We start from the raw sequence: 21,279 nt of genomic DNA on the forward strand, positions 1-21,279 counted from the left end.
GGGCAGTAGCTTTTTGAAAAAGGAAAGCAGTTTAGCCTGCCTACATCCTACTGTAATCTGAGCATTCTGAAGATGTCCCACAACCAGCAATTGGGACAACAGTTTGGAAGCCTTTCTCTGTTTCTTACTTTTCTTTTTGTTGAGTGTACTCACTCTTAGAATAAATCCAGTTCTAGAGCCAGGAAGGCCCTTCCTTTCCTTTTGCCCTTTTCCATTGCAGGGCTCTTACCTGTCTGCAGGTTGTCTCTGTGTGTGTGGCAGACAGGCTTTGAGCTAAAGCAGCATCACCAAAGAGAAAAGCAGCAGCAAAAGGCTGCTTTTGCTGGCTTCTTATAACTGATTTGAGGGTAGATTTTCTTGCAAGACTTTGCCTATTTCCCATGTCGTCTTGGTGCCCATATGGGCATACTGAGTAACTAACTGGCAGGACTGCACCCCTCTTAGATAATGAAACATTTTGTCTCCCTCCTTCCTGAGTTATTTTGTTAAGATAGCTGTAACAAAGCTGATCAGTGGGAAAAAAAGACTTTTAATATAGTTGCTTTTTGGAGAACCACAAAGTGTCAGAGCCTGGCCTATGTACCAGATCAACCTGTTACTTTGAGAAAGTCTTGATGAGAGTTGAGTACTTTGCATAGAAGCCAGTAAAAAATCTGAACAAAGAAAGAATTCTGAAAAGCATGGGTGTGTGCTGGAGGGAGAGTATACTTCAGCACTGTTCTTTCTTCCATGTGTATGTTTTTCTTCCATTGCTGGGAGCTGAGTTATATTTGCTTTACCTAATCAGCACTCCTTCCTCTATTTTGGTACTGAGTTTAAGGCCGTGTAAAGCTGCTTCTTTATTGTTTTGGTTTTCCTCTTCTCTCTCAACCCCTATTCAGAGGCCACTTAGTAAATTTTACTTGAAAATATTTTCTTTTTTTTCTCTACTTTCTCATTTTCCTCCTCCTGTCCCTACCTTCTGCTGGACTGCTGTTCACTGCATATGTTTGAACAGCTTATGTAGTTATGCCAAGAGTTCAGGATGCTTTTTTGTACAGATTTAAAGTTTTACTGTTATCAGGCAAAAGGTGCAGCTGAGGCATTGGCACAGATATTCTTGTGTGCCACCTGGTTGGAGGGCTGAGTCCTGGAGGGGTGGGCAGGCTGTGGATCAGATGATTTGGGAGATGGAAGTCTTTGAGTGATGCCATAAAATCAGACACTGCAAAGACCCAACTACGTATTTGACATAATTGGCATGTATTTTGAATTTTCAGTGCTCTTTCTGATAAAGTGTCCCTGTGCAGGGCAAGAAATGCTGGAGTAGCTTCCTCCAGACAGTGTGTTTTTAGTGCCAGCTTGGCTGATGCTGCTACTGCCCAAAACCACTGGCAAAGTCTAGTAGGTTGTTAGGAGAGAAGAACAATATCTTTGACAACTTCTGTCATGATGCTTCTGGAAACACTTGTTTTCTAAGCTGGCTCTCCTGCAGATGTCAGCAACCAGGTGTACAAATCCACTGGCTTGCTTGGAAACCTGCTACAGAGTTTCCAGTTGGCTTTTTTTAATGAAGCTTCAAGTCGTGAGTGGTTTCTCAACTTTGTCTTTTCCTCGCCTCTGCTTCTGGGTGCATGGGACCAGATCTTGCCTTTTGTTTCTGTTTGAGATGGCAGATTACAGGGCAGATACAAAAATGACTCTGCCTTTGGTACGGTGCTTACTCAGGCTTTAGCTTTGTGCACTAACCAGGGGAACTTGCAGTGCTTTGTAGCAGGTTTTGGAAGTTACAATCCAGTGAACGTACTATTTAATTGTGCCAGTCAAAGCTCCTGTCGAGCTGGTCAGTGTTGGCAGCCTGCTTCCTGTTTCCTTGTGTCATTCCCCACAATTCCTGCTGCCACTGTGTGTCTCCAGCCCCTGTCTCTCCCTCCTGTGACACCAGTCTCTCCAGAAGAGGGACAGAGCAGATGCACGCCTTTCCCATTGTGACTGCCACTTGTAGTTTTCTTTCTGCTTTGAGTTGTTACTATTAATGCTTTGTTGATGTGTACGTTTGTGTACAGTTAAAATACTAGGATAGCCTTTACCTTAGGAGAAAAAGTAAAGCTGCTAATTGCTAATGAAAGGTATTTTAAGAAGTCTGGCCACAGAAAGCTTTTAAGGGTTTGGTGTGTTTGTAGGTCCTTATTATCTTGGGGTGACAGACAAGGTTCTGTGAAAGACTTGTTCAAAAATATGGTGTTGTTAGATTTTCTAAATACCAGGCAGACAAGAAAGAAAGCAGTTTGATGTGCATTAGAGTAATTTAACTCAAAATTGCACTCCTTTCAGGTACATGGGAAGTGTCTTCTTGTAGAGTCAATGTCTCATAATTCATAAATATATGTTGGTAGCTTTTTCTTCTACAGTGAGTCACTCTTAATAGGAATGTCATCTACTTATTACAGTGCTCTGTGATGCTGATAGTCTTTGGGTTCCTTCCATCCCCTCAGCCTTTAGTTACTTCGACAAATCTGCCTTTGTGGGTTTCTAACTTGTATGGCCTCCTTCAGTGCTTGTAAGAAAGTTGGTTGTTGAGTTAAATCTCACAGTAAAGCTGTAAAAGGGCAATTTCATAGAGAACCTTATTTATCTGAAGCTGTTGGAGGGCACAGCAGACCATTAGGTTGAAGTAGAAGCTGTTATGCTTTTATGAAAGAAGTAGCAGCTAAAAAGTCCATTTAAGTAGTTACAGCAGGAAATATTTTTTCAGAGTGCAAACTGCTGAATGTTACATTAAATGAAAGGCAGAATAGCTTTCTAGGTGTTCTGTGCTGGGGATTTTTTGTACTTGTGTTCATGAGTGTTCTGGGCTGCTCAGTAAATCTTCAGAGAAAGTGAGGTTGCTCGATGGAACTGGCAATATATGACTTGGCCAGGGAATGAAGCTTCTCCCATATTGTCTTCTTGTTATATGATATACTAAGGAAGTCCAAGAAGCATAAACGTCAAAAATCCTTAATTTTTTATGTGTGTTCACTGAAATACAAGTGGTAACTAAAATGCACATAATGGAAGAAAAAAATAAAACAATTGATTTCTCCTTTGATTTTAAGGCTACTGAAATTAAAAGTCTGGTTTTCCTTTTGGTACCAAGGTCCAGACAGGTGTTTTTGCTTGATTGTATCTGACATGCTCTTTATGCATTAGCTGACATTCCCTGGGCAATGAGCTTGCAATCTGAACTGGATACAAAATAAAGGGATAAGTGTAATTTACAAGAACTTTCAAGTATAGTGAGTTATGTTATGATAACCAAAAGCATGTTACTCTTAAAAAAACACAACAAACCAACAAACCCAAGCAATAAAACCCAACACACAACAAAACCACCACTTCTGGCAAAGGGTGTGCTTGGCTGAGCTACCTGAGAAAGGGGACACTGAATTCCTGTAAGGACCTAAGAGAAAGGAGTGTGGAGTTAAAAGTAGAAGGGAAAAAGGCTTAGTGCAGCACCACCAGCCAAGACAACTGGGGACAAATGTCCAGCCAGAAGGAACACTGAGGTCCCCTCAAAGTGGCTGTGCCAGGCAGACATTGTCTCCTGTTGTCAAATACCTGGAGCTCCTCAGGTGAAGGGTAGGACCTGGCTGTGATCTCTAGGTGATGACCAGAGTGGTGCTGGGGCCAAGTCCTGTGAAGCAAACAGCTGTCCCACTTTCACCCCCCATTTAGGCATGACCCTCCAGATCTGCAATTTCATATCCTTCTTTCTGCTGCTGCTCCTGCCTGCTAGGAACAGCTCCAGCAGCCTGCGCTTGGCAGGGTTTCCTTCAAGGCCATCTGAATTTAAGTGTCTCTAGCCTGGGCTGGGTGGGGACTGCTCATCTGTACAATCCTGGGACTAGAGAAATGGTGTGGGGAGTGGGAGGAGAAGCCTGCAGAGCTCTGATCTTGTCAAGCCCAAGAGACTGGGACAGGGTGGTTCTGCTGCAGCCACCTCTGACTTGTGTGCAGGTGCTCCTGTCTCCAGAAGCTTTCCCATCTCAAGTCAAGTGTGGGTGCAATATACAGCTGCCTTTCCCAGCCCACTGCAGGAGGAGTTCCTGTCAACCTTCTTGTTTGTTTTGTGTTTTTGCAGGTTGTGGGCTGCTCATTGCAGAAAGATACAGCTGAAAAAGGGTTAGCATCTTTCCATTCAATTTATGTCCTGAAATTTTTAAGATTCTACTATTGCTTTTTCTGACTTTGGTTTTTTTGGGGGGGGCCTGGTTGGTTTGGTTTTTTATGTTAGGCTATTATATATGTTCTGTGGGGAGCTAGAAATTATAGGGGAATGAAAAGTAAAAAAAGTAAACTCTCACTACTGATACTGTAGGGACAAAAGCTACTCTTAGCTCTTCCACTTATGGAAATCTCTGTATAATTCAATAAAAAGGGAAGGAGGCTGAGTTTACAGTCTTTCCAGTATGGCCTCACTGAAGTACAGGTAAAAACTGTGTTAAGGATAGGAACTGCAGTAAAAAGTACATTTTTTTTTTTTTTTTTAAACCAGCTTAATTTAGAAATAATTATCTGAAAATTTGTTGAGTGTGGTTGGAACTTTTAGTAACATAAATAATTAATCAGTTTGTCTCTCTCCTTTTTTGTTGCTGATTGCTAACTTGAGCATTTTTACAAATTTACACATTCATGCAAACCCAACACAAGCTCAGGCGTATTAATAGCAAATAAAATTTATATAGCACTAAATTTTCCTAGCTTCTCTATAGGTAAAGCTCTAGACTTTATTCCCTGGTAGTTCCTTTCTTGCCTAGAAGACTTTCTGCATTGTCTGTACTGGAAAATTGACTTGGGAAAGCACAGTGGTATAATAACCAGGGATTACATTGTCAGCATTACTTGTTTGAGAGTTGACTATTGTTCCACATTAAAAATTGCTTTGGGTGTTTAAGCAAATTTACTTTGCTGAGTAATATCAGTGCTATTCCAAAACATGTTCGCACAGGAAATTATACCATTGTAGTTTCGTTTCTCAGTTTTCCACATAAACAGCTTTCAGCTCTGACTACTCAAAGCAGCTGAGCAATGGAAGAATGAGGTACACTAGGAGGGCAGCTAATGGTGTAAAACACCTCACTATTGTTGCAGTTCTGCTTTGCTGTTTTGTGGGTTTTTAACCCCACTCGTGGGTTTGGGTTTTTAGTTCATGTTTGGGCTTTCTTAGGTAAATAACTAAAAGGGAATTTCTGCCTTAGAGTAAGGGAACTGTATATTGTTTGTGACTTTCAGCTTTACAAAATGTTGCTATTTTTATTCAGATGGGTCATCGAATCATGTTTACAACTATCAGCCATGTGATCACCCACGTCAGCCTTGTGATAGCTCATGCCCATGTGTAATTGCTCAAAACTTCTGTGAGAAGTTTTGTCAGTGCAGCTCAGAATGTAAGTAAAACATTTAAAAGTTATCTATAAACTTCTCTCACTGTCCCACCATCGAACTCTGTCCTACCACTCTGTTCATACTGCAGACAGTGGTACAGGAATTGTGTCAAATAGTGTGAACATGTGCTCAGTTTAATCTGGCCCTTGTATTTAGCCATTGTGTGAAGTCAGAAGCAGTCTTCAGACTTATAATTGAGGAAGAGTAATTAAAATCAGGGAAGGAAGGAATTTACAGTACTTCTGAATGTCCTGTGCAGGTATCAAATGATGTGTTGCCAATATTCTGATATGCTGTAATCTGCACAGTCTTAATTTTATGCTGTATTTTTTCATATTTGCTGTTTTCCTTTTCCACACATTCCTTTGTAGGCCAAAATCGTTTTCCTGGGTGTCGTTGTAAAGCACAATGCAACACCAAGCAGTGCCCCTGTTACCTGGCTGTCCGTGAGTGTGATCCTGACCTCTGCCTGACATGTGGAGCAGCTGACCACTGGGACAGCAAAAATGTTTCTTGCAAGAACTGCAGCATTCAGAGGGGATCCAAAAAAGTATGTCCAGAGTTATACAAGTGCATGCCTATTGCCTGGGTTTTGGGGTGTTCTTATATTACCAAACCAGAGAATGGAATTTCTTTGCGTTCCTGCTGTCAATCAGGAAAAGAAAACAAAAGAACCCAAACCAAACAGCAAGGAAGGGAGCTGTCACTTGTTGGCTTGCTCATGTGCTGCTGTTAAACTCTACCTACATCTTGTTGTGTACCAATTAGTGTTTTCTGTGCAGCACTGCAGCAGAGAATCTCCTTTTCCCCATCCAGGGTTTGCTTCTTAACTGGAAATAGGCTGCTCTTTTAAAGTGATACCTCAGCAGTCTTTCCCCAGATCAGCATAAGGAAGTTTATCCCAGAGTCCAGAAGCTGTTTCTTTCTTCAGTTGTTGATTCTAAGGCATAAACTTGTATACAGTCTTCTGAGGACATCTTGAAAGCCCATTCAGTTCTGGCAGATAAATAAATCAATAAATCAGTAAGCCAAAGTTTATTTCTACTCTGGAACATCTTCTCATAAAATAGTTCAGTTGGTTACTGAGCTGATCAGCAGTGGGCTCCTGTCTGAAGACCTTTTGAGGTTGAAGTCTTTAGTAAATGATCTTTTATGTAACAACCTCATTTCAAGGTTAAACTAAAATTTTTAGTAGTTTTCAAATACTTGAGGTAATTTTTCTTTTACATCCATCTTCTGATCCACAAACTCTAATTTTATTGTGGGTTTGATCATTAGAAGAGACTGGATTTGTCTGCTCTCTTGAAGTCCCATCATATACATTTCACTAAGCAATACAATTAAATGCTACAAAACAAAATGGAAAAAAACTTGAACTCAGATCTAAGCCAGGCATGTCTAAACTTTTCGTTTCTTCTGCTCCACAGCACTTACTATTGGCACCTTCAGATGTGGCAGGCTGGGGAATTTTTATCAAAGATCCTGTACAGAAGAATGAATTTATCTCTGAATACTGTGGTGAGGTAAGAATGGAGAACATTGGCTGTGAGCTTAATTGGTGAAGTTAGGCATTGACAGGGAGCAACCATGGGATACCATTGCCTGTAAGTTGGTATCACGTTCAGACAGAGCCATGTGGCTGACTGAGTGTACAGATAGCGCTGTCATAGGCTCAGACCGCAGTAAGCTACACAGTTGAAATACCAAAAAAATTTTGAAATAGGTTCTTGTAAGAAGGAGAGACTGGAATGTCTTTTTTATCTTAGATGGAATTTCAGTTCAGACATGCTTGGAATTTGGTGGCAAATAATTTAGTATAGTGCTGAAAGTCAGCAGGTGCTTTCACTAAGCTATATTCTGTAGCAATAAAGCCCTGAATCAGGTATGCAGTCCTGATTTTGAGAGGAGAAGCAATTCTTGCATTTCTTCTGCTCTGAAAGAGTTTATTTATGCTAAGAGCAAAACATTGATGTTTGGTGAGTGCAGAATGCCTGCTGAAAACAATACTTTGTTTGGGAATACTTTGAATCCCACGGAATAAAAAACTCCCACCTGTCTTTCAGAATGTTTTGACAGAGGGATTTGACATTAGGCTGCTGTGGTTACAAAACAAAGGAGTTCTTCTCTTTTTCACAAGTACTGTTTCTTTCAGATAATTTCTCAGGATGAGGCAGACAGAAGAGGAAAAGTGTACGACAAATACATGTGCAGCTTTCTGTTTAACTTGAATAATGGTATGTATGCATTACTTGCAACCCTTGGCAGCACAAGTAAAGTATGTGTGCTCAGCATTGTGCTCAGCCTTGCTCTTCTGCAGACAGCAGGTAACGAGATTTTTTTCCACACAACTTTCCCTTTCAGTGTGTGGATTCATCCTGTTGGATAGCTAGTGTTTGAGGTTTTTTTTTTTTTTTTCTCTAAATGCTAGTCAACTAGATGTAGTGATGGAGCCTATTACACAAGCAGCTATACAAGAGGAGTAGAAGTAGAACTTCATGGAGTAAATTATGTGCAGACATTAAGTAGACTAAAGAATTTAAAAGGCTTGCCAGGTATTGTCTGAAATAATTTTACTGACTTAAACCAGCAGTAAGTTATGATGGTAATTGTGTCAGGGGGAAAAAGGCACATACAGGTATGTGGTATGTGGCTAGTGCCACTAGAAGAGAAAAATACAGACTGCACTATGTCAACCATAAAATACTAGAATATAGTTGAAACAAGGAAAAAAACCACTGTTTTATGTCAGTGTTGACTTAGCATATCTATGGAGCTTGTCCTTGTAGAATAAAGGTAGAGAAGCTTCAATGAGAAGGTAAGGTGGTGCCACCATGGCAGGAGGTGAAGGGAAAGCACAGTGTGGAGCAGCAGAGTACAGCTATTGTAGGATGATGCACCAGCTCTTCCATGTGGGAAGCTGTGCAGTTATCTTCTCCAGCTGCTAAGATGCAAGCACACTAGGTATTAAAACTGTGTTTGTAGATGACCTATCCATCATTTGTGGGTTTTGTTTTTTCTGTCCCCCCTAGATTTTGTGGTTGATGCAACACGCAAGGGCAACAAAATTAGATTTGCAAACCATTCAGTAAATCCCAACTGCTATGCAAAAGGTAAGTTTTACATTTGCCTGCTTTTCATCAGTGTATGCAATATTGTGAGATACTTCTTTAGTGTGCATTTTATCAGTATTTGTACTAACATACCTTATTTCTTTTAAAACAGTTATGATGGTTAATGGTGATCACAGAATAGGAATATTCGCTAAAAGAGCCATTCAGACTGGTGAAGAACTGTTCTTTGACTACAGGTGGGTAGATGGATTTCACAGATGGGATTAGCTTTCAGTATCTGCCCAGCTCATAGTTAATTACTGTGCCTGCGTGATCCTTGCAACATCAGATCTTGGCAGCTGAGAAGCAGCACTCCCCACATGGGTTTTGTTAAGCCAGATGCCATAGCAAGACTGATTTGAGCAAAGCAGCTGGTTAAGAGCCTGCAAACCTGGAACAGCAGCTTGTACAGAGCAAAGTGTGGTGACAAATGGGAACAGACTTTGGTAGGGTTCCCTAGGTACCAGTTACGGCGTTGACTCCCCCAGCATTCAGAAATAGGCAAGAAGTATTGCATTGCTACAGAGAAGTGCTTGCTAAGCAAGTGTTACTTTCTTCTACAGTCATCTCACTTGACAAAAACTAAGCCGTCCAGTGGCAATACTGTGTAGGTCAACCCTGAGAAATGCAGTTGCTTTCAGTAGTGAATATGAAGTTCAGGACTGTGGAAAAAGTATAGAATATTAGCGGTAACAATGTTCCTTGATACTGTTCTTTTTCATTTGTGATTTTGGTATTTTTTTTAATTTCAGATATAGCCAAGCTGATGCCCTTAAGTATGTGGGCATTGAAAGAGAAATGGAAATCCCTTGACACCAGCTACCTCTTCTTTTAAACAAACAGCTGCCTTATCTTCAGGAATTTCTAGTACTGTGGGCAATTTTAGAAAAATAAAAATGATGCAATTTGAAATTCTGTATTTGCAAAGTACTGTAACAGTAATTTATAGTAACAAATTTTAAAAAAACCCAACTTTTTATTGCCTTCTCACCAGCTGCAAAGTGTTTTGTACCTATGAACTTTTGCAATAATGTGGTGTGGTACATTTTTCAACCTTGAATAAAGGATACTTGAACTTCTTCATTTTTACTGGAACTGAGTTGGAATTTTGTGTCAGCCCGTTGAGGAAGCAATGTGAATTTAACTTGTAACTTCTGAGCGAAGGCAACTCCATCCTTGCCTCCTTCTGTTACTGGTACTTTGGGTCACATTTACAATCAGTGTGAAGATGCAAACAGCACAGGAGATGTCAGTCAGGTGCTTGTGGTGCTAAGTGAGAGAGGTGTGGTCTTGCAGTTTCTCTGCACCCTTGACATGCAGCTGCATCCTTGTTCTCTGGAGTAATGGCTGCAGCCCAGAAACTCCTACAATTGCCAGAATAGCTGTAATTTCTGTGAGAAACTTTCAAGATAAAGCTGTGGTACAAGATGCCCTCACTGTGGCTTCTCTGAAGGACCAAACTGAATGAATACAACAGTAATTACACATACATTAAAAAATTAAGAGATGCAGAAAATAATTATTTAGATTGCAGCTAGATGTCTGTCTGGGTCTTGTACAGGGCTACCACATTTATTTCTTACTGGCCCATGGCTTGTGAACTCTGCAGCCTCCTGTGAGGTAGAATATGATGCTCTGGTCAAACCAGCTGGTGTGGGAGGGCAGGCTCAGGGTAGCATTATTGCCAAACTGATTCCAAGAAATCCTGGCCATGGTGACCATGTACCTTCTGCACTGAGGGGGCTCCAAACCTGGGGCTGAGTTCAGCTCTTCCTGCTTCCACCCTCCCTGTGCAGCAGGCAGCTGCCACATGCCCTCCTGCTTGGTGGTGGCCCAAGCAAGAACTAAGAGTTCATGAGGAAAACAACAGCCCAAGAGTAAAAACCTGATTTTCTCCCAGCGTGGGTAGAGCACAGCTCGTGGTCTGAAGCTGGACACAAAGCACTGCTTTAACTAGCTCAGAGCAAAGTCTGGGCTTTAAAAGGCAGCTCAGAGCAGATGATTTCTGGCTTTCCAACTAAGAAGGGAATTCAGGCTCCTTTTCTGTCATCATACCACATCTTGCTACAAAAATCTGTTAGCCCTGAACTTTCTGCAAGAAGGGTTTACAAAAACAAAACAGCATCTTAAAAAACCATAAAATAAAGAGGCATCACAAGCTCCACTCTTCTAAATTTCCAAAAACAATTTTAGAACTGAGCAGCAAGATGCTTCTATTGCCCATAATGGCAGTCTTTAGCTCTTTCAGAACAGAAATAGCAAGCATACAAAATCTCAAGTGCAGATTACACTTACCCCTCCCTCTTTCCAAATCAGTTTGGATGACATCTAGTACTCCTCCATAATTTATTTTTTTAAATCCAGAGTTAAACTATAACCATTAGTTTCCCTCAAGAGAAAAACATTAGCAACACAACACTTGGCTCCCTTCTTGTGAGAAGAAACACTGAACAAATCATGGATTCTAGAGGGTAAAAATGGCTACAGAAGTTAAGTTCTTTTCACCAGTTACCAAAAGTGAGACCTGAGACAGCATTTTGCTTGTATCATGTGGAAAGCCAATACTCATTTCATAAAATGCTGTGAGAAGAATGGAAGGAGGCCTGGTCAATCAAGGTACGTGTAGCAACATTCAAAAGTGTAATTCCCATCACAGGTTGCATTTAATGGGAATTAATCTTCAGGAACACACTCAATTTTCTGTTCTAATCAAAGAAATGGGCAGCCTAAACCTCCTTTATTCCAGGCAGCATTTATGCAAGTGTGATGCATTTTATAGCATAATGAGCAATATTAAAACCAGCTCCCATTTCAGATGACCACGCACTGCCACATATATTCTGAGTATTTTCTGTTCTGCATATCTTGTGAAATCATCACAAATTTATTTTCAAAGTGCAGACATTTCCTCTTCAAAAAGAAATAACATGCACAGATAATGATAGATGACAATTTCTTCAGAGAACAAAATGTTCTTAAAGCACCAGAAAATGGGGAGGAAAAGCAAAACGAATTTCTAATAGCTTTCATAACCATTATACCTTTTATTTACATTTAGAAAGATAAGTCATGAAACTTAAAACAATAAAACCAAATGCAACTTGTACAGAAATCTTTTAATTTTTTTTTTATTTATCACACATTAAAAAATGAAACACACTATACAAATGGTTTTTCATAGCAGATTACACATGGGTCCATTCAGACTCGCTCTCCAAGTGCTGCCAACATGTATAAGTACTGCCTGGGATGGCAGCTGTTTATCATATAGCCAATGTATTGATTTAAATGCAGTAGCATGCAACCCTTAAATGAGAAGGGTCTGATTCCTTTCTGTTCTTAAATTAGGTTAAATGGCATTGGTGTCCATATTTACATACTTGAAATGTATCAATCCTGAGCAGTTCTGATGTAAATCTGAGACTGGCTGATGGAGTCCTGGTCTCAGTCATTAAAAAGGGAGGTCCAAATGGCAGCAGGGTGGCTGCTATGAAGTTCTGTCGATTTCATTCTTTCCATCACATACCTACTTGCCGAGTGTCACACAGTCAAGTAATTGCTAATAAAAATGTTAAGCCAAGTAACTGTAGGTGTCCTTCTCACCATCTACACGTTCCAAGTACTCCTTCTCAATGAGGATGTCGATGCATTTCTGTGGGAGGAACAGAGGTCAGTGGTGGGACCTGAGCTGAAAAGCCCTCTGGGGTTCCTGCAAACTTTGATTTTGACCCCCAGGGGAGTTCCCTACCAAGCACAGGACAGGAGTAGGCAAAGGCCACAAACCACAGCAGTTCACTCTCCTCTTTCTGACCACATCCAAGCAGAGGACTTTTAATCCACTGAACTGAATTACACTTACTGGATGCCATTCCAGGGGTGTGACTGGGAGATCATCAGTATGCTGAGCAACTTCACAGTAAGACAGCAAATAAAGAATTACACCAAGATGCAGTGAGCTTATGTAAGGTCACTAAAGACAGCAGCTGCAGTGTCACTGCCCAGCTCTGGTGCCAGTTTATGCAACTGCTCACTGCCTGTTCTTTGCCCCACCTGCCCCTTGGTTGTGGATGTAAAACCTGCTGGTGAGCTCACTTAAACAAACTGGTGAAGAAATTAATATACATAAATTAATAATCATTATAATCAATATAATTTTGAGTAAATAATTAAATCCAATGCCTCCTCCCCAGTGTTTTTATTGTAAAAGAAAGCAGGAAACTGTTTTATTAAGCCAGCCCCAAGGCTGACTGTACTCCCATAACTGGGAGGACACCAATGTGAAAAGATGCAATCCTGCTGCTATTTTACCACCACAGCCAACAATGCAAAACATGGGCATTACTCTAAGAGAAATGCAGTATTTCTGGCTAAAATATTTCCTACTTGCAACTCAAAAAATCTGTCTTTGCCCATCCCATCTCCTTAGCTTTCCTTTTTAATTCAGAAGCATGTGTTTTGTCTGTATATATATCCTCCTCACCTCCTGGAATCCAGGTTCAGAGACGTGGTTCTCACATACCTTAATTACAGGAACTCGTGGCTTGAACCTTGAGGACAGCTGTGTTAGCACTTCTCCAAGCAACTGCTGGTGTTTTAGAACCTTCCTCATTTTCATGATTCTCACAATAGCAGCCTGCACAGCAAAGTTGGGAAGGTGTGTTTAGGAGCAAACTACTTGTCCCTCTGGATAAAGCCATTTAACTTCCCTAGATCACATCTGCTTGTGCCGAAGCACCACCACAACAAACTCGAGCAGCAGATGGAGAGAAGCTTGCCCACAAGTGTCAGCTACTCACACAGACTTCAAGAACTCAGATTCTACACAGCACACAGTCATCAGAAGTGAATGACACATGAATTTTTAGAACTGTGCTTAGAGTCAGTCAGTCATAACAGTAGCACCAATGGGTACCAAGAGCCACACAAAACTGCTTGTGTAACAAAAACCCTTCTTTATATATTTAACCTTACTGTGACACTCTCTTAGGGTACATCTATTTCCTTCCAGTGCCTCTTAAGTGGATTCCAAACAAACTGATATAAAACCACTGTTAATTTCATACTACCTGGGTATTACTATTTTTCTTATTATTCAAATTTCATCCGGGACAAGGTCTGGTGAATGTGTGCATCCCTGGAACCCAAACACTCATCAGCACCACATTAGAAAAGATGTGAAGAACACATCCTATCTGTAGAAATGCCTTCCTCCAGTTTCTACTACAGACTCCAATCACCCTTAAGAACATTTTAAACACATTTTTCAACTCTAACACAGTGCACTTCAATGGCATGTTATCTCGTAACAGAAACTAAGAAAATCCTACACTAAGCTTCATTAAATGATTACAAAGTTGTGATTCTGAGTTCATGGCAGCATTCTGCAATAAAACTCACCTGAATCAGTAGTTTCCTATCTTCCTCTATATTTTTGTGTGTAGTTTCTTGCTCCTGCTTCTGTTCAGTCTTCATTGGCACATTGATGTTTACCCTTAATTTTTTGCTGTAAAGAAAAGCATAAGTTAATAACAATTAGCCTGTTTGAAAACCAAAGGAAGACAGAAAAACTCCAAAACCCAACTCCAAAATAAAAGCTGCATCACCATAATTACTTTACAACAAAAGAGGACTTTGGCCCTTCTAAAAACTTTATAGATACTCTTATTCAAGATCAAAAAAAAAAGCCCACAATCAACCAAAGGAACAAAACACCTTCCTGGTGGGTGTCTGTGTATTTCACAACTTACTGAATCCATCCTAGCGATCTGTGCGGTCTAACTAGCCCTGTGCAGTTACACTGCATTCAAAACATTTCTGTGTTTAGTAAGAAGCTTTGAGTCAGTGAAGAGGACAAAGGAAGTCAATGGAAACAGAATCCCCTTTCTGATTTACAGACTGGTTTCTGACCATAACGTGGAGAGATCCATTCATTCTGCAGAACTCAGTTCTGCCTTTCTTTCGCTCCCTGGCACTGATGGCTGTGCTGAGGTGAGCCCACTACCACATGTGGCCATCTCAAGACAAGGTCCTGTGTCACAAGTGGGGAGCAAACCTCAGCATCAGAGCACCAGGGAGCACAGGGCTCTGCTCAGCCTGTTGGCTGCACCGGGGAGAGGATCTGTTATTTATTTAGCACAGTGTTCTCCATCATAAATTGGGAACCAGCAGCTAAACAATGCAGTAACAGTGAGCTGTTTCCATCACTGCATTAATGTAACTGACCATGAATTCTCAAACCTTTAATTATCAGTAAAGGGGAATAGAAAGCAGATAAAAGAGTGAGGTACACGGAAAGGTTTTATAATGTTTCTTTCACTTGAGATCTTATCTTCAGGAAGTACTGGACTCCTCGCTGAATTTATGTGTGTTTATATCTATGCTCTGGTAAGCATGATAAAAAGTACTACACTGCTGTAAACAGCCTAAAATACACAACTGTTTAAGTAATAAAACCTACTGAAAATCATGTTTATTAAGTCTTTAAATCACTGTATACTCTGTGGTTATAAAATGAGTCTGATCTTCTCATGTTAGCAGTAGTGGATGAACATTTATGCCTCTGACCTTTGCTGGTCACTGGACACTACTATAACCTTACAAAATATCACGGATTTTGACAAGTGCATGTGAATCATGTACCTTGGTGAAACAGCAGCACTCGAATCAATTATTAAAGAATTAGACGACAATCAAGGAACAAAAAGGACATGAAAATGTCAGGCCTTGACAGACCTTATGATAAAGTAAGAATCAAAGAGCTGAAATCATACTCATCCCCCTGCAGTCACCAGCCCTCTCCCTTAATGCCGTACACATTGGGTCTACATTTGAATTGGCAGTCGAACCCTGAAGCTTTCATCCCAAGTATATTAGGTTTCACCCAAATTTTGAAAGCAGAGGAGGATGCTACCCATTATATGTAAGTGATGTGTGCTGCTCAAGCTTTTCCTTACTTTTTGTAACCGAGATACAGTTTTATTAAAGTGTCTGGTTTTAACTCCACTTCATCAACATTTGCATTTTCATCTTCCAAAACCTTCAAGAAATAAACAAATAAGCAAATAAATAAATAAATAAATAGTCTTTAACATATTTCACTGTATGTTAAGCAGATCATAAGAAATCAAGAGTACTTACAAGCAATTTTGATTTCAACAGTATCTGTAGAACTTGTGCCAAGATATCCTACAAAATTATAGAAAATATTATCAGTGCAGGGAGACCTTTGCCTAAATTAAAAACTTGAACAAGAATGCACATATTTAGACAAAGAACTAATGAGTGCAGAACACTGCAAAATGACAGGGAAAAAAAAAAGCAGTAAAAACAGTTCACAGAAATGAAACCATGTCCTTTTTGGGTGTTATGGCATATCCGCTGTGTGGTCGGTCCAAGAACATAAAATTCTTAAAAAGACTAATTCCAAACAAGAGATCTTTCCAGCTGCTGCTTTAGGAACTATTTTTCAAGCATATTTATATGCCTAAGAAATAATTTTTCCCAAACCATGCAAATACATATACACCATGGCAAGTTTAAACTTCAGAAAGCAAGCACTGTCTGCTTTCCGATTAATATCTTTTTCTTTTAACAGGGATCTTTTATGTTTGCTGTTGCTGGTTGGTGACCCAGAAGGCTACTGGCAATATTCTGTGCAGGCCTGCAAAGCTGCTCTTTCACCACAGTCTAATAAATGGCAACCCCCTAAGACTTCTGGGTTTGCTGTAAACTATCAGCAACAGTAACTTTTTAGATATGCATTTCTAGAAGTAAAGATTCTACTGAATAGGAAATACCTAACTTTCCACAAGTTGGAGCAGACTTGATTCAAACCTACTACTAAAGGCCAAATAAATGCCAAATAAACTGTGGGCCATAAAGTCTGCTTGGAAAGAAAAAGAGGAAACCTTTTCCACAGCAGAGAGCTAGCCAGTGAACTGCAGATTTACTATGTTCATGTAAAAAAAAGCCTTGAGATGTGAAAGAATGACAGATGCATGGACGAATCATTTAGGGAAAATGCTGTTTTTGCTAGAATGTTGTCTTTTAACATTAAAATGTATGCGCTGGAACACCAAAAACTTCCAACCAGAGCTCAGCAGGAAGCTAGACAATTCACTCCAATCATGAACAGGAATGCATATGCACTAATATTCATCAGAAGGCCAGGCAGCTATGATTACATGAAAGTAAACCAGTGAAGTGAATTGACCAAGAACAGAGCACATCTGTCTCCTTCGGGACAGAAACTGATTCTGACTCCAAGCATGTGTAATCCAAATTTCTTGTGATAGCAGGAAGAGCCCTGAAGACCAAAACACTTGCTCACAAGAGTGTGGTAAAATGTGCAAAGTCACTACCATTTTTATTTGAGTACTGTCTGTCAGCTGCTGCACGGTGTAGGCATCTTCTGTGTTGTACTGCAGTAAAATCGCCATCTGGAATGTGGATGCCTGACAGATCCAAAAACAGAGAACAGAGGGGAGAAATCAGAAAATGAGAACAAACACTTTCTGAATTTCAACAGCCTGAAATTCACCAGTTAAACACAAACACTGGAATATTTGGACAACAGAGAGTACCCAACTGGTGCTAATAAAAAAATAAAAAAATCTAATGTTGCTTATACAATCAGAACTCCCCCTTCTAGCATTATCTAAACATAAACCCCATTATTAGGATCATCTAGCTTGCTGCAGACACTTCATCAAATCTTCTGCTATGGTATCAGAGCATTATCCTTCTACTTGCTAATACAGTTTTAAATTGTTTTTTAAACAATGACCCTTACCCATCTAATCTTTATTAAACCCAACACAGACTACTGGATTCGTCCTCACAACCCTCCCAACTCCAGCAGAAAAATGAAACCAAATTCATAAACAAAGCAGCTACCAGGGGCTTAGCCATGTCTATCACCACAGGGTTAACATATATTGATGACAAGGTCAAAGTCTGACATTATCTTGTTTCTTCTCACTGTTGTCAACTCCCCATCCCATCTACTTTTTGAGAGAAAGCACACAGGAAAGTATAAGCAACATGAAATCCTAGACAAAGAGGTTGTATTTTTCTCACAAAATGCAGTTCAACACCTGTTTAAACCACAGATAATGTGTTTCATTTCCTAAGTCAATTTTGTTTTAAACAGATCTTTAGTATCAGTATAGTAAATAAAATAAACATACAGTAAAGGTTCTACCAGCTGCATCCAATCCTTTGAATACAACCATCACCAAGTGTTTCTATTGGCATGACTTGTCCATACCTGTAATGTGTATCTGTTTTTGAAACAGTTGGTAACCAATTCCCCTTTGGACAGCTGATACAACCATGTTAATTTTCTTCCACTGTGACGACTGGCATAAAATGCAGTAAATCTCTGATAGCTCCGTTCTAACTGTATAAAAACATCCATAATAAATGAATAAAATTATTTACCTTCAGTTACCATTACTAGAACATACTATGGAAGCAAAAGAGAGAGGATCATCAAATCGAAACACCCTAAACCCCTACGTTGTCTGAATAACACAAACAAAACCCCAAACTATTCAAATTCAGCAGACTGGATGAAAATTTCCCTCTGTTACAGGTTTCCCCTCTAAAGAACCATTAACAGTACAAACATAAAAAAGCATTTAAAATCCGTCTATCTTTTTAGGATACATTAAGCATGGCTAGGAAACTGATTTATTTCAACCACCTTCCTTGTCCAGGTAACAACACTAAACTTATTTCTCATGTTAAGTATTCACGTCTTGCGTCTTCTGGCTCAGCAGAAAACTAATGATTATAATATCCAAAGCTTTTACTGGGCAAAGCTGAAGAAATGGTATGAAAAATTTTCTTAAAATAAGTATACCCAGAAAAGCACACTAACAAAGATTTGCTTTAGATGCCGTTGAATACTTTGAAGAAAGATACATTAACCAAGGACTTTTCATGGGAAAGATATGAAAACACAGATGCCACACAGTTCCCTCCTACTACCTTACTCAATTATCTTGTTCCAAATATCCTCAGGCCAAATAGGCAAAAATCAGAGGCACTTGTAGTCCTCTCTGATACACAACAGAAGAAGACACCAGCCTTTTAAAACAAATTTCTCTCATGACCATTCCATGTTCAGATGAACCAAATGCAAGTGCCTCACCTCAGACGGCAGGGCAAATGTGCAGGACTGCTGGAACGGCCACGATCCAGAACTCAGCACTTGGATGCTGAAATCCACTGAAAGAGAGGTGAAGAGGATGAGCTGTATTATCCCCCTTTTTCCCTAACACTCTCTTCAAACAGTCCCAGTTCTAACACAGAAATCGTTCTCGCCTTGTGGTCAAACTAACATGGTAAAAAATCATTAAGCAGTATTTTTTTTTGTAACACCATAAATCAAAGCTATTTATGAAAGATGTCATTGCAGTTGGAGAGCTTTAGATTTACTGTTACAGGCACTCAATTTTCTCTCATTTGGAGAAATTATTACCCTATTCCTATTCCCACAATGGATTTCTTTTTTAACACACACGTGTTTGAAAATTCTAAGTGTTCATCATCACTCTACAGTACACAACTGCAAGAACAGACCTTTCACATCTATACTTACAAGGCATTTTGGTCAAGTCAAGTACAAACAATATAAAAATTAAACAAAATTGAAGCCTGTCTATACACAACTCTAATTGTAATCCAAGAAATAATTACCAGCTCTTGACAGAATTTGGTTTAATGCGCTTCAAATAAAAAGAAAAGCATAAAAAAGCGATAGAGGCATCTAACGACCTGGAACACAACATACTTGTATCCTCAATATTTTCACATAAGTGTGAACTTAAGCCAAATTGTGTTCAAAATCAAAACTGTTTAAAGAAAAACATCTCTCTAATCAAGAATTAAAAAAAAAAAAAAGGAAAAAAAGAAAAAAAAAGAAAAGACAGGATTCAACTTCACTTAGTTATATTCTGAATCTGCAAAATGAACTGCAAAATCGGGAGAAAGCTACTCACAAAAGATATGAAGTGCTATTAGAAGACAAAGAACAGACCTAGAAGACTAATTTAAAAATCCCAGCTATCTTGCTCAGAAGAACACTAAGTCTAACTTGTGGCAGTATGAGTAAGTCAATTATTTGCCTCACACGTTTAGTTCTGTAGAAATAAGAGGAAGCTAAACCATGCAACAGTAACTTAGGTAAAGGTATTACTTACAATCTAATGGTTCTGAATTGGTCAGGTGCTTTTTAAATTGCTCATTCAAATCCTTGCTTACACCAATATCTTGGAACATCCGCTGCAGCTTGGAGGTATACTCAAAACCACAAGCTTGCTGTATTTTAAAAGCACAGACACATCAGCAAGACACATTTTTGACATTGGAGAATGAGAAGAACAAAGTGTTGGAACTTATTTTCTTAACAGAAGATGTACAAATTTCCATATTTCCGTCACTAAAAGTGCTGATCCCCCAGGAATATGAGCTTTAACTGTCATTGAAAACTGAAGAAAATATTTTTAAAAATTAGGCAAAACACAATGAAACAGACTACTCAAAAGGTACTAGATTGTATATTGCTTAATTCTGCATAAATATGGGTTAATGAAATTAAGCAATTTTTCAGTAATCATTCTCTTGAATAATTAAATCCACGTAATTCATTTGGTTAAGAATAATTAAGCTTAGCTCCATCACATAGACATGTACTAGAAGTTCCTAAGATGAAAAAAAAATACAGAAAAAAAGACCTAGGTTGTGTATTTTTCTGTGTATAAAATAAACAGATGAGAGGTCATACATCAATACTTTCCAAAACAGTCTGAAGACCTGCAAGGCAGTAGGTCATGGGGGAGCTGTGGAATACTCACTTTTAATTTGGAGATCATGCTTGCCTCAGCATCATCACTGGCACTGTTCTGATGCACAAGTCTCTTTGCCAGCATTTTAGCATAGAATTTTTGAAACACATCTTTATCCTCAATGTACTTAAAGACAACCATCTGGAAAAGCCAAGATAATTTTTAAGGAAAAAAACATTTAAACATTTGTCTTGAAAAAACTGTAGCAGAAGTTAATTCATTTGTACTTGAATTTTTAAGACTGGGGGGTTTATTTGGCTCTTTTGGGGGAGGGTGGAGGGACTGGTGGTGGTGTGTGTTTCCTTTAAATATGGATACTATTTTAAACAGATGAATTGTATATTCCCCATGTACAGCATTTTATGTATATGTGGATAGATAATGGTACAAAAAGATGTTGTAGAAATTACATATATTTTGTATGTATATACAGGTTAAATAAAAACATAGCTTCAATATAGCCACTTCCTGTAAAGCAGTTTCTAATAAAGTAATTTTTAAAAAGCCACACAGATTATTACTGAAAAGCTGAAATATTAAGCAATTAAATAAAATAATCAAAAATAATATTTTTCTCTTATCTGCCTTGTGTGACAATCAAATATTACTAACTTGCCAAAGCCTACACAGAAGAGAACTGTATTTATAGACATCTTACCACTTGATTGAGTGTATCTTCCAATTCTGCTTCTTCTGGATTCTTTGAGCTGCAATTAAAGAAGTACATTTTTAATGAGTCCCAAACCGGCAGAATTAAACCAACATATGGATGTACACAGAAACTTCAGAAATAAAGGAATGCAGATTTAAGTAGTTCTGAGATCAAAAGCTCTTTAAAGAGGAAACAATGTAATGAAGTGAACACTTCACTGCTCCACCTGTCAGCAATTCTGAAGTTCCCAAATGTCATA

General features: G+C 39.2%; 2 protein-coding genes across 7 annotated transcripts in view; one reads left to right on the forward strand and one right to left on the reverse strand.

The window, feature by feature from the left end:
• The window catches only part of EZH2 (enhancer of zeste 2 polycomb repressive complex 2 subunit), a 49,832-nt gene extending 40,221 nt beyond the window's left edge, over nt 1-9,611 (forward strand). For all 5 annotated transcript variants that reach the window (XM_085051524.1, XM_085051522.1, XM_085051527.1 and 2 more), the window contains 8 exons: nt 4,103-4,143; nt 5,283-5,408; nt 5,778-5,956; nt 6,834-6,929; nt 7,559-7,640; nt 8,436-8,516; nt 8,629-8,713; nt 9,269-9,611. In XM_085051524.1, the coding sequence (XP_084907650.1) occupies nt 4,103-4,143; nt 5,283-5,408; nt 5,778-5,956; nt 6,834-6,929; nt 7,559-7,640; nt 8,436-8,516; nt 8,629-8,713; nt 9,269-9,329 (751 nt within the window). In that variant the 3' untranslated portion in view covers nt 9,330-9,611. The remainder of the gene's footprint in view (nt 1-4,102; nt 4,144-5,282; nt 5,409-5,777; nt 5,957-6,833; nt 6,930-7,558; nt 7,641-8,435; nt 8,517-8,628; nt 8,714-9,268) is intronic.
• Nucleotides 9,612-11,611: 2,000 nt separating this feature from the next.
• The window catches only part of CUL1 (cullin 1), a 53,856-nt gene continuing 44,188 nt past the window's right edge, over nt 11,612-21,279 (reverse strand). For both annotated transcript variants that reach the window (XM_085051520.1, XM_085051521.1), the window contains exons 12-22: nt 21,027-21,075; nt 20,378-20,509; nt 19,724-19,841; nt 18,673-18,749; nt 17,785-17,916; nt 16,877-16,969; nt 15,654-15,701; nt 15,470-15,552; nt 13,914-14,019; nt 13,036-13,149; nt 11,612-12,168 (exon numbers count right to left, since the gene is read on the reverse strand). In XM_085051520.1, coding sequence (XP_084907646.1) covers nt 12,088-12,168; nt 13,036-13,149; nt 13,914-14,019; nt 15,470-15,552; nt 15,654-15,701; nt 16,877-16,969; nt 17,785-17,916; nt 18,673-18,749; nt 19,724-19,841; nt 20,378-20,509; nt 21,027-21,075 — 1,033 coding nt within the window. In that variant the 3' untranslated portion in view covers nt 11,612-12,087. The remainder of the gene's footprint in view (nt 12,169-13,035; nt 13,150-13,913; nt 14,020-15,469; nt 15,553-15,653; nt 15,702-16,876; nt 16,970-17,784; nt 17,917-18,672; nt 18,750-19,723; nt 19,842-20,377; nt 20,510-21,026; nt 21,076-21,279) is intronic.

The sequence above is a fragment of the Lichenostomus cassidix genome, chromosome 2 (genome assembly GCF_008360975.1).
Source record: "Lichenostomus cassidix isolate B80296 chromosome 2, HeHo_3.0, whole genome shotgun sequence".
NCBI lineage: Eukaryota > Metazoa > Chordata > Aves > Passeriformes > Meliphagidae > Lichenostomus > Lichenostomus cassidix.